General features: G+C 40.3%; 1 protein-coding gene across 6 annotated transcripts in view; it reads left to right on the forward strand.

Annotated features, from left to right (window-relative positions):
- The window catches only part of CHD7 (chromodomain helicase DNA binding protein 7), a 131,151-nt gene that overhangs the window by 78,792 nt on the left and 39,508 nt on the right, over positions 1 to 12,851 (forward strand). For 5 of the 6 annotated variants that reach the window (XM_066331634.1, XM_066331623.1, XM_066331613.1 and 2 more), the window contains 3 exons: positions 3,917 to 4,052; positions 7,396 to 7,533; positions 8,615 to 8,680. In XM_066331634.1, the coding sequence (XP_066187731.1) occupies positions 3,917 to 4,052; positions 7,396 to 7,533; positions 8,615 to 8,680 (340 nt within the window). The remainder of the gene's footprint in view (positions 1 to 3,916; positions 4,053 to 7,395; positions 7,534 to 8,614; positions 8,681 to 12,851) is intronic. The other variant, XM_066331656.1, reaches the window with a different exon arrangement.

The raw sequence follows: 12,851 nt of genomic DNA on the forward strand, positions 1-12,851 counted from the left end.
AGATTGTAAAACATCTAATCTGAAATGTCTGTATTTATATCACTTGAATTGAGGGACGAGTTTAACTGACAGTTTTTTAATATTTCAAAATTTTGTGTGGTAAATACGGCTCCAGTTTGTCCTAGATTTATAGTTCTTGTTTTGGGACTGGGCACTTACCTTGTTACTCTAGTGGGCCTTAGCTAAATTTTGTATTCATGCATGTGTAAAAACAAATATGAGAGATAGTTGTCAAAATATGTGTGTTACAGTTTACTTTCCTTGTTGCCAGACTTGGAAAGTATTAATGATGTGCCCCCAGTGTTGAGCACTGACAGGGAGACCTAATGGCAGAGTGTCTGGGAACAATCTCTAAGTACCTGCCTGTTCTTCGTGTGAAAAGGCAATTCTGTTCCAGGCAAATGCTGTTCCTGGATCTGCTGGAAAGTGCAAAGGCTGAGTCAAAAGTGGGTACATTTAATTGTCAGGAACAAATCACACTGGCTCTGTGGGAAGATGAAGAACAGTTGCTGACAATGCAAGGAAGCTGATGTTCTCAGTGGCCAGATGAACCTCCTGCGTGTGTGATGCACTGGGAAGCACTGTGTCCCCGCGTTTACAGGGGTGGTGCTGGTGCTGTTCTTCTATTTCTACTTCACCTTTTTTTTTTTTTTTTTTTTTTTTCCTCTCTTTCCTTCAAAGAAGTTGTAGCTATGCATTTAGAAAGAGCAATTCTGTTGCTGAATTTAGAACTTAAAATTCCCGGTGGAGCTGCACACGGGCTTTGTTCTCCCCAAGTTGGTGGCTCTTTCCACGTGTGTGTTTATAACTGGTCTAGAAAGGGAAGTGATCTGAAACCGAGTCCGAATCGCTTCGACCGCGTCTCCGTTGCCGAGATTGCCTGTGTACACCGAGGCGCACGGCTCGGGGGTGGATATAGGTCATGAAGTAGTCGTGGCTCGGAGAGAGAAAGGTCTCTCAGAGGCCAGAAAGGAGCCCGTGTCGGGGCGGACCTGCCCGCAGCGCCGGGCTCTTTGTCTGCGCCCGGCCGGCCGGGAGCGCAGCGCGGTCGGCGGGTCGGCGGGCCCTCGTTAGCGCTGCCCGGCCTTTCATCAGGCTGGTGTTTTATCCCGCCTGGCCCACGCTATTCTTCCCGGCTTTAAGCCTGTTATTCACAGGCGGCCGTGCACCGGGGGCACGGCACGGCGGCTGAGCTTTAATTGCGCGCCCCGCTCCGATTTACGGGGGTCAGGGGGGAAAAGCGCCGGGCCGTCAGCGCGCTTCACCTGGCGGCGATCTTCACCTTCCATTTAAACGAGCCGGAGAAGCGCGCGAAGCGGCGTTTTTGTGTTTGTTTTGTTTTGTTGCCGTTTGGTGTTTAGTTTTTCGGCGGTGTTTGTGGAAGCGGTTTGGCGGTGATTCGATGAAAGCCGGTGTGCTGTGTGTGTGTGCGGCGGGGGTTCCCGTGCCGCGGCCGCGCAGGTGCCGGGAGCGGGCGGGCGCTGATTGAGGGAAGCAGATGGCAGCGCGCGGTGGCCGCCGGCCAGCGGAGCAGGTGCTGGTCACGTGGCCGCGGGTTGCCGGGGCGACGCCAGCGCTCTCGGCGTGCGGATGAAAAGGCGAAGGGGGCCCCGCTTCAGCTGCGGCTTTTTGTGCCATTGGTGGCAGCCAGAGCGGAAACAAGCGCCGGCGGGGAGGGAGGGGAGCCCGCCGGGCACCGAGCGAGGGAGGAAGGGAGGGAGGGACGAGCGCTGCCCGGCCCCGCCGCCTCTCGGGGCTCGCCCTCTGCCCGCGCTCCTCCCGCCCTGCCAAACTCTGCCCCCGCTGTGCCCGCGCTCCTTCCGCCTCGTCGAACTCTTCCCCCCACCCTCCCCTTTCGTTTTTAATTTTTTTTTTTTTAATTGTCACATGTTAAGGTGTGCTTTTTTCGAGCTGTGTCGAATCCTGTTAATTTCACAGGATCACAGGCTTGGAAGGCACCTCTGGAGATCATCTCATCCAACCCACCTGCTAAGACAGGGTCACCCGGAGCAGGTGACACAGGAGGGTGTCCAGGTGGATTTTGAATGTCTCTAGAGAGGGAGACTCCACAGCCTCCCTGGGCAGCTGTTCCAGTGCTCTGCCTCCCTCACTGTAAGGAAGTGCTTCCTCATGTTGAGGTGGAACTCCTGTTTTTGTTTATGACCATCACTCCTTATTCTGTCACTGGCACCACTGGAAAGAGTCTGGCACCATCCTCTTAACACCTGCTATTGAGATGCTTGTATACATTAATGAATGACAGAATTTTTAGGAATGGAAGTGACCTCTGTAGATCATCTAGTCTCAGTCTTCTCTTTAAATAGGCCCAGCTCCTGCAGTCTCTCCTCATAAGAGAGATGCTCCAGACCCCAGTCATCACTGTGCCCCTCTTCTGTATCCTATCCACTAGCTCCTTGTCTTTGTTTCTCTAGGGAGTCCAGAACTGGACACAGTACTCCAGATACGGCTTCACTAGGGCTGAGTCAAGACAATTTTACAATAATACAAGTCCATGTTCAAAACTCACAGTCTTTCATGTGTAAATGTTTTTTGTGTGGTGTTGGTTGGTTGGCTGGTTTTTTTGGGTTTTTTTTCTTTTTTAAACTTAGAAATCAGTGTTAGTTTAAGCACAGGCTGCAAAGAGAAAATAACGCTGTAGCCAAGTTGTTGCAGTCCTGAAGAGACAAGTGACTATATTGGAAAACTTTAAATTACAGCTCTAAAATACACTTTTGGTGGGCTAATGTGCTGATCACATCTAACAAACTTAAAGCTGATATTTAAATGAGATACTACAAATGTGAGGATCTTGAAGAAAAAAAAAAAAAAAAACCCAGGCAGTTTCCCAAGTATAAAATTAAAGTGATGAGAATGCAAAAGCCATATAAAAGTGTCTGATACAGTGCTTGGTGACCTGTGCTTGCTGTGTATTGGGTACCAGCACACAGCTCTGCTCTGCTGTCAGCTGTCACAGCAACTTCCCCTAGCCAGCCCCTCACATTGGTAGTGGGCTGCAGGGAGCTGACCACAAAAAACTAGTAAAAGCCTGCCTCAGACTCAAAGGCTAAATGTCCTTTAAAATACCAACTTCTACCATCAATTTTTGTTGCCATTTAAAATTTTCACCCCTGCCATGCTGCAGATCATCTCAGTTTGTGATTTGGTGATGGTGTATTTAAAGATGTATTTTGATACATACATCTTCATCCATTCCCAAGCCTCTGGGTGCAGCTGGAGAGATGTAGTCCCAGCTCTTCAGGTGATGAACATTTCCATGGGGGAGGAAGGGAAGGAACAAACCTCAAAACATTATTGTCAGTGGATATAACTTTCTAGTATTGTGTAGATGCTGAGATTCTAGCTGGGTGTTTTTCCCCCCTGTACAAGCTGCAGTTGCATGCATTGAGGCTGTATGAATGCCCCTCAGGCCTGACACTAAAGTGCATTTCCTTCTTGGAAATAGCAGGGATTGTAGAAGAAGGTGAATTCAGTCCTTTGTTTTGGTTGTGCTTCCTCTGGTTCTACTTACCTGGGCTGCACAGCTAATACGAGACAAGCACATGCGCAATCCTTTTTCTGTTCTCGTGTGTCAGGTTGTCCAAACACCTCTTTCAGAAAGTGCAAGTTCTGAAGAGAGCAGCTCTTCCTTTCCCATCTCATTTTTAGTATCTTGTTGAGTATACATTGAGTGTCGCTGTCTAAGGTCTTGAAGGAAAGAAGCGAAGTTTCTGTTGTTCTGGCATGTGTAGTGATGGCCCATGCATCATTGATTTTGCAGTTACCTTGAAATTCTTAAAGAGAGGCTGTTGAAAATAATGAAGTCACTCAAAACAAACATCTCATGGATCAACTGTTTATTTAAGCACCTCTTGCTTATATTTTTCTACAAAGACTGATTAAAATTCCTCTGTTTCAGTAGCAAAAAGCAAGATTCAGAAGCCAGTGCGAAGAAGAAGGTTAACAAGGGAAAGGAAGGTTCTGAAAACTCAGATTTGGAAAAAACTCCACCACCATCACCTCATCCTGAAGATGAAGATGATCCAGGGGTTCAGGTAATGCTATTCTTGAAGTTCTTTGTAGGCTTTGACAACTTAGAAGCATAAAACAGTAATTCTCAAAGTCTTTTTTCCTGAGGTATAGGTATTTGGATATTTTCTATGTTGTTTACAAAGAAGGTGAGAAATGAAAATCACCATGGTGAATATATTACAAAAACAAGTATTTTTCATTGTAATTTTGCTTTACGGTCTTGTTGCTTGCAAGTATGTGTATGTTACTTGCAAGTATGCTGAGTTTTCACACATTCTCTCTGATTACTGTTGCAGTTATGATGCTGAATGTTCTTTTCTGTAGACTTAATGCACTATTACAAGGTCTTGCTTATAAGCTCGGTGTTTATTCTTGCATTGGCTTTGCAAACCTTCTGAAATCAAGAATGAGACGTGGCAAAGCAGAGTGTTGGGAACATGCATGTCAGGCACTTGTAGCTACACTGCCTTAGTGGGTGAAGGGCTTTTTTTGCAAGACTACCAGTTATGGGCTCGCACTGATTAATTTCTTCTTGACCACTGCACACTTATCACCTTCTGTCCAGACTATTTCACATAAAGCAAATCTGGAAATAGAGTAGCATATATGATGAGTTTTGTGCGCTCTGTCACTTGACACGTTAAGAAGCGGTCAGCTCCTGGCTTGCTTCTGGTATTAAAAATAAGAATCTCCTCATGAAGAGGTGGGGACAAACTGTGTTGGGAAAAGTATGAGACTCCTATATAGTCATACCAGTATACATGAAATCCACTGCATTTGTCCATTGTGCGTCAGGTTGTGGATGGGCTGCTTTTGGTTATGAGAGATGTTTAGACCAATGATCAGCTGGGAATGGTCAAAGTAGGCTGGTGAAGACTTTGGTAAACAAGTTGTCCTACAAAAGCATGGCCTTCTTCCCACTATTTTCAAGAATAATGTAGTGAATAATGAAATGTGAGTGATTTAGTATATTCTAGTTAAAAACAAAAGAAGCAGCAGAAGAGTGTGTTCTTGCTGACTCCTTCAGACTGTGTATTCTGAATTTGAGAAGTTGAATTAAACCACGAAGATATTAAAACATTTGAGGAATTAAGTTTCCTGTTCTGTGCTGCAAATCTCTGCCAGCCTGATCAATGGCACTGGCAAAAGATGAAGAAACTTCAGGGCTTCGGATGGGTTTTTTAGGTTAATTTGTAGGTGATTATATTCTGTTTACAATTCAACATTTCTACTTGGTTTGCTTGTTTTCAGTCTAGTGGAACAAAAACCTCTTTGTCAAACACAATTGGGTGATAAACATTATGTTTGGTTTTTTTAGTAAATAGAAGTACTAGGGCACTTGCATCGCTTCTTAATTAAATGTAACAAAGTATTTCAGGAAACTTTTTGTTTCTTAGTACTTTCTTGTACTGTGCACGCTATACTGCACTTGCTCTTCTTTGCATGAACTTAGGAAAGAGTTCCAATCGTGTTTGCTAGGACATCTACAGTTAATAAACTTGTTACGCATTTCTCAACGGACATGGATGTTACTACTCAGTTGTCTAAAACACAGTTGCATTCTTAGTGTCAATCCTGAGCCTTCTGAAGAGATATTATGTAGCGATGCACAGCGATGCATTGTTTTCTTTAAAGAGAAGGAATGCTTGCCTTTGTGTGTTATCATACAGATTTTTTATATTCCATTATCAAACCTGTTACCTTCCTATCTGTAGATCAGTTAATGAGTTAAAGATAATCTGATGCAGACAAATATGTGTGTACTTTTCTGTCAGCAGTGCATAACAAACAGTTACAAAACCACATATGAATTTAAGAGGAAACAGGAAATTCATCAAGTAAAAAAAAATATCAAATAAAGGCTACCATTATGTTTTAAGTATTCTTTCTGTTACGGAAATGGAAGAAGAGATTTTTGGCACCAAAATTTATGGTTAGACTTACCTACACAGTCAGAAGAAAATTGCAATTTTCCCATCAGTGATCATGTAAATCAAGATGCAAATTTGTTGAATGTTATCTATTTCGAAGTATAAAAATACTGTTTTGTGGAAACCCCCATAAGTTGCTGTATTAAAGGTAGAAGCCACATCACTGTTGTTTAAAAGGGTGATGTCAGCTTAACCTTTGCTCAACATTTTCATTTACAGTTAAATAATTTTGTAAAGTACACCAGGTATTTATGCTTTCAGAAGTATGATTAGCTATCTAAAAGTAAGTATCTGACTTTGTCTGTGTATATTGAGAGACTCAGGTGTGTAAGTCTGTTAAACAAGCTACGTAAGTGTTTGCATATATCAGTGAAGATGTGTCGTAGCTGAGAAATATGTATAAATAAATAGTGTAAAATATATAATAAGTAGTGTATCGAGACATTAAGATTTTTTTTTAACAGTTGATCTTCAATATCATTTTAATATATACATTACTCCATTAAGATATTTGATGCTCAGTTGACAGTTTCCTTCAACAACATATGCTTACAGCTTTTCAAATATATAAGCTGATGCAGACTATCTGGGAAGTTGAATTTTATTGTGTTAAAAAACAATATCCAGCACTAAGCATCAAGTTGCAAATTCTGTCAAATGCAAGCAGTTTTTTACAATGCATATTTTACAGGTTGTTTTGTGCAGTTTTGCCGAACCTTTCTCTTATCTTGGTGGTGAGGGTATGGGAGCACAGAAATCATGTTTTCAGTTTAGGGTGGTTCAAGTTTACTATTCTCCTCTATTAGTTTGGGGTCTTTTCCCATGCTGTGCTGCAGGATGCCTTTCTGAGCAGTGCTGGGTCAGTGAAGTGAGGAAATCGTATTTCATTGTGTTTCCCCTACAAGATAATCCCGGTATAACTGGGCGGATGGGGAGAGGAAGAAAGTGTGTTGTCACTGCTTAGCAACACAGTGGGCCATGCTGTGGAAAGGTGGTGTTTGGCTCCTGCATTGGCCATCTGTCAAAGTTTGTTACAGATGTGAATGGAGAGGTGCAGTTTCATGGGTTTTAATTACTTTCTGAGATAGGCTTCCTAATTTTTTAATGTTGTTTTAGTAATATTTAAAAAAAATGAAAAAAATGCCCCTCCCCCTTCACTTTCCACCTTGGAAAAAGCATGAAGTCAGTTTTTGTTTGTTGTTGTTTTTCTGTTTCATTTTAGGGTTTTGTTGTTTTTTGCTTAAAGAATTTAAGAATGGCTAATAGGCAGGAATTCAGAATAGTAGTGTCATGAGTCCACTACTTCTACCAAGGTATTGTAGAAATTACAGCATGTACTGCGCACTATTTAACAGTAAAACACAGAAAATTTCTCAGTTATTCTGCTTCTCATCAGTTTCGTTTCTCATGAAAAACATTAATGCTTTGTGTACAGAAACGACGCTCCAGCAGGCAGGTGAAGAGGAAGCGTTATACTGAAGACCTGGAGTTCAAGATTTCAGATGAGGAGGCTGATGATGCTGATGCTGCTGGAAGAGACTCTCCTTCAAATACTTCTCAGTCAGAGCAACAGGTCAGATATGAACAGACTGGAAAGGTGGCCGTAACTGCAGCATTCAGAGATCAAATATGGGCCCTTTTCCTGAATGATATTCATACATGATTGATAAGAGTGTCCCAGAAGGGATTAGTTTTTACCTTCTTAAAGAATATATCAACTCATGGCTTTGTTTGCAAGCTGATGATATACAGCTTGAAAGTTCAAGCTGAGTTCTATGAAATTAGTGGTCTCTAGCTAAAAGAAACCTAAACTGTACTGCTAGGAATCTAGAATGTACTTCAGAATTCAGTGGTCTGGCTTTTGTGACTTTAATAAACCACTCAAGCTTGTCCCCTGCTGCTAGGCACCATAAGAACTCCTTTATGAAATTACTGCCTTGTAGTACCCAGCAGGGTACACTTTATTCTCTGTGCAATGTAAATGATGGATAAAATAGTTTGAATAAGATGAGGGGTAATACTGCAGGAATGACTGTTGTAACAATCTCATTGTTTTGTAGTGCTTTTTCAAAGAACTACTTCATTTAACTGATGACCTATTGGATAATATATACATGTTCTTTGGTATTTCATTTGGCAGTTTGTTAAGCCTTGTGAAATATTGTATGTGATCACCATTGTTAATTGTGTCTTATCAGAAGGAGAATTGGGATGGTTTGCCTCCCGTTGTAATGGTGAATTAATATAATAGAGAATTGCAGGCAGTTTTGAGAGAGATCATGTGGACATCTGCACAGCCAACTAGAGCTTCTGAACATCATCTGCTGTTTAGACTTTATGGTGCTGAAAGCATGTATTATTTTAGGACAGGGGAACTGCTCATGTTGTTACATCTGTTTATCTGTGCATGTCAACCTTCTTAACTGAGAGAGCTGGAGTTGCACTAGGACTTAAAAGTGGGCTTAAACAAGTATCCTTCAATCCTTTATTATGGTATTAAGTATCTTTGAGTCCTCAAAGTTCTCATGTTAGGGGGACAATGTCCTCTTGGTATTAAGCTTCTGTTAGAAAAAATTATTCTTAAGTTTTTCTGATTAAGGAAGTCTTTAACCAAGATGCACTCCCATAACTCTTGTATGCTATTTATGATGTAGGAATCCGCTGATGCTGAAGGTCCCATTGTGGAGAAAATCATGAGTAGCCGTTTAGTCAAGAAAAAGGTAAAACAAATCCCCTTCCTCCCGTATTTTTTAAATAGGCTAAGCATATTTCTGCTGAAGCCTTTACCAAGTTCTTGGATATTCACAATTAAAATACTGTTCTGTTGAATAGAGAAGGTTCCCTGAAAGTGTATTGAGATGGTATGCAACATGTTTTTCAATAGACATACACAAAACAGATTGTTTAATCTTCTATTCGTTTCTTGCTTTTTTTGTGATGAAAATTTTAATTTTTGAAAATATACACATGCCTGGGTGAAATCTGTGGTGTTCTTGAGAATGATGGTCATAGGAGTTTGAGGAATGAGAGAGCTTTCCTGTACCCTGAATTTCTGCCTTTTCTAATAAACAAAACCCCTTGCCTGTAATTTTTGCATCTTTTGATGGCAGTCGTGCTTAGCAGCTGAAACAAATTTGCATGTGACTAAGTATGATGCATACACAGGTGATGAATATCTTCCTTGTCACTATGCTAAGATGGTGGAAGAAGCACTCAAGTTCAGTGTGGTTTCCCTTACAATTCTGCCCTGGTTCCTAGTTAAGTTCTTATTTTGCTTACAGATTTTTCTAATCTGTTTCACAACTTGATTGGCCTTTGCACTTCCAAAGTATTAGAACTCTGAGAAGGAAGTAGAAAAGAACTTACTCAAAAAAGGGCATGAGTATATTTATAGACTCTTTTGTGGAGCTAATTCTCTGACTTGTGCTATAGTTGGACAGAAAACTGTCTGACTTAGACAGATACATCATCATGTTGATCTTTGTTAACCAGCAGTTCATCTTTGCCTCAGTGTTAATTTTCAAATTGGAGAAAGGAAATTTGCCTTAATTAATGGATTTTTTTAAAAAATGTTGTGGTGGTTTGGGGTTTGTTTTTGGGTTTTTGTTTGGTTTTCCTGGGCGGGATGTGTGTGTTCAATTTTATTACTACTGTCCTAACATCATTAACAGTTTTGTAAACCTACATTCATTTAATGTCAGGAGTGCCTGTGATTCAATCTGACCTGTTTATGCGTCTTACACAGCATAAGCTTCTAAGGCCTTTTGGAGCTTTTTTCCTGTTTGGTTTATTTTTAAGTCTAGAGCTGTATTTTGTGTTTCAAAGCATAGGCTTATTTTTCAGACAAACTTGAGGCGATGTAAAGTGAGTATTTACTTGTCCTGGTGGTCTACTAGGCAGGAGAGGAGAATGTGGTCCTTTCATAAATGTCTTTACATGGGAAGCTGTTTTTCACCAATTATTCTTCCCTTCTTCCTCTCCCCTGCAAACAAAGGTGTGATTACTCATGGGGAGTGTGTATTTTGCTGCAGTTTGTGGGAAGTGGTTGGTCTGCTGCCTACATGTCTTTGATTGCAAGCTCTGCTGGAAGCAAGCTCTATTTTGAGCTTTTTCTTTAATGTTTTTTATGGATTGTATTTGCAGGTTTGAGGGGTGTCTCTTCTTTCCCTGCTCTTCTCCCCATCCCTCTTCTCCAAATCTAAAAAAAAAAAAAAAAATGGATTTCAGGATGTTAATATTTAACATCTGAAGTATCCAACTGTGCTTTTATTAAAGGTCTTTTACACTCTTACTAACGTCATCAAAACCCTGGTTGTTAGATTACTAATCAAAGTAAAATTGCAGCGATCAGGACCAGTGCATAAAATAAACATGAGGAGAGGCTTCACTAGGAAACCTTTCAGTGGATTAGGTTGTAACAAAGATGTGGCATTCAAGTAAAGGACATTAGATAATGATTACGCTTTTGGAGCAGTATTCTTATCATAAAATCATGCTGGTTTTCTGAGAAATAGCCTTAGTCTGGTTCTGGAGTTACCAGATAGTATGCAGCACTGTACCTGCAGCCATCTTTGAAACCTACAGAGTAAAAGGTAGAACTGAGTTCCTGTTTGAAGTAAAAAAGACAGTGTTTTTCACAGTTGCTCTTAATGTGGAATGTTGAATTCCCTGGAATACTCTTTTCTTCCTACAGAAGCATTTAAGTATACATGTAACACTCTCTTTCCAAATCTGAAGAGTTTGGATGCTTTGAAAAGGAATAGCTAGACCTGACTGTGAAATAGCACATATTATTGAAATACAGGGAGTTTGTACAATCTTGTATCTGCATGCTACACATGTGAATGACTTTTTGCCTACTAGCATGTGTAAAAATTAGAACTAACTGAAATGTGTACAATACCTAAATCTCTTTCTCAAACTGATCAGTCTGCAGTTTAGTGCTGTGTATCAATTGAAGTGGTTGGTTTTTTTGTGTTGCTTTGCATCTGTTATTAATGTGTTCTGTCTGCTCTTTTTCTGGTAGTTAATAGTTGTGGTGATTCGGGTTTTTTTCATGGTTTGTTTTTTTCTTAGGTTTTTGTTGGTTGGTTGGTTTTTTGGCCTTTTCCCCCCAAGATTTTGTCTCTACACCTGAGTGGCTTACACAACTAACTTTTGCATTAGCGGTGTTACTGCATCACCTCTGTGGCAATGGCATGCAAGATTTTGTTCTTTTAAGTATTTCCTTGAATGAAGAGGTCATTTATTTCTTAATTATCTGCAGAGACTGTGAATCGGATGCTGGTCACACCTGGAAGTGATAATTTGAAGTGTCCTGCATTGCTCAAATCTGCCATATGTTATTTTAGGATGTCTGTGTAATCAGTTTGGGGAAAATTTTGCATAAATGTTCTATCTCACTTTTTTACCTGGTTAATGTAAATGTACAGGTAGTGAGGAGTGTACAGTGACATCAGAGGCATAACCTGCTGTCTCATATACCCTTAAGTGATGTATTGTTAACCTCTGCTTCAGTGCTGACAGTTTTAATTTGATTAAATTTCCAAAGGAGGGCATGAATGCTGAATACCAGACTAAAATTTTAATTTTTTTAAGTGCTTTTTGTTCAGGTGAATCTTTGATGTGCTCTCATAGAACACCTAATAGCATAGACCAGTCATTACCTATCAGACAATACAAAAGTGTGGTTTACTCATGAGAGTTACCGAATTTATCTAGATCTGCATTGTAAATTATTGTTATTAAGTTGGCAGCTGACAGAAAATATGTTTGACTGAAATGCTGCTGAGGGGAGTGAAGTTGGTTAATATGAAACCTCTGTGTAAAGGTGTTTAATGATGTTGTCACTGTAATACTGCTAGATCTCAAAGGATTCTAGTTTAACACTAATCAAAGAGACTCGGCTGCAATACATTTTAGATAATAAAAGAAGTTAATGTCTTAAAATTAGGGTTGACTTCTTAAAGACTAATTTTGCCTCAGGGCAGTGAATAGGTTCAAATAATGTGATCTCCTGCTTCTTTACTCAATGCAGTTTTGATCTCTAAATATTAATATCAGCTTGAGAAAGAATCTTCTAGATTTTTTGTTTAAAAAAGATCCTGATGGTCTTCAGATTGCTTCCTTTGACAGTGTCTTTGTAAGTGTCAGAGAAGCTTCTTCCCTGTGTTTGGGTTTAGACGATGGCTTGGAGAGCTTATCCTCTTCAATGGAAGATTGAAGAAGATCAAGAAGTAGCACTAGTAATCTTCCATTTCTTTAGGTGGAATCTGGTGTTGCTTCTCTTTCTAGGAAGGAATACAAACAGACTGTACTGGAATGATATAAATGCTAAACTGAAACTCCCTTCCTAGTCAGGAGGCAAAGGAATACTGTGTGAATCAGGGACTGGGAATGCATGAACTTCACTGTGCTAGAACACAGTTTAATGCAGCTGCTACTGTTGTTCTTTAATTGCACTGCTGTGGAGGTAAAATCTAGCCAGCAACTGAAGATGACAATTCTAATTTCAGAGTAGTCCCTCGTGTGTGTGTGTGTGTGTATATATCTTTAAATATATATATAAAAAAACCCAAAAAATATTGATTTATACAGCAATCAACACTTTTTCCTGTTTAATGCTGTTCATACAGTATTTATTACACACGATGTCCCTGGATGAAATGTATGAACCAGAAAATGCTGCTCTGTTTAAAATTTTCCTAAAGTTCATTAGTAAAACCAAACCGTTAATGTTGTGACACAAACTGAATTCTAAATGTGTGCCTGGTGCACTGTCCTTAGTTTGTCCTATGGCTGGGTTAAGGAGTAATTCAACAAAGTATTACATGCCATATGTTATGCAATACTTTGGCACCAGGGGTGAGTTAAGGGTAGCTCAACCCTTAG

The sequence above is a fragment of the Sylvia atricapilla genome, chromosome 1 (assembly GCF_009819655.1).
Source record: "Sylvia atricapilla isolate bSylAtr1 chromosome 1, bSylAtr1.pri, whole genome shotgun sequence".
In the NCBI taxonomy this organism is placed as follows: domain Eukaryota; kingdom Metazoa; phylum Chordata; class Aves; order Passeriformes; family Sylviidae; genus Sylvia; species Sylvia atricapilla.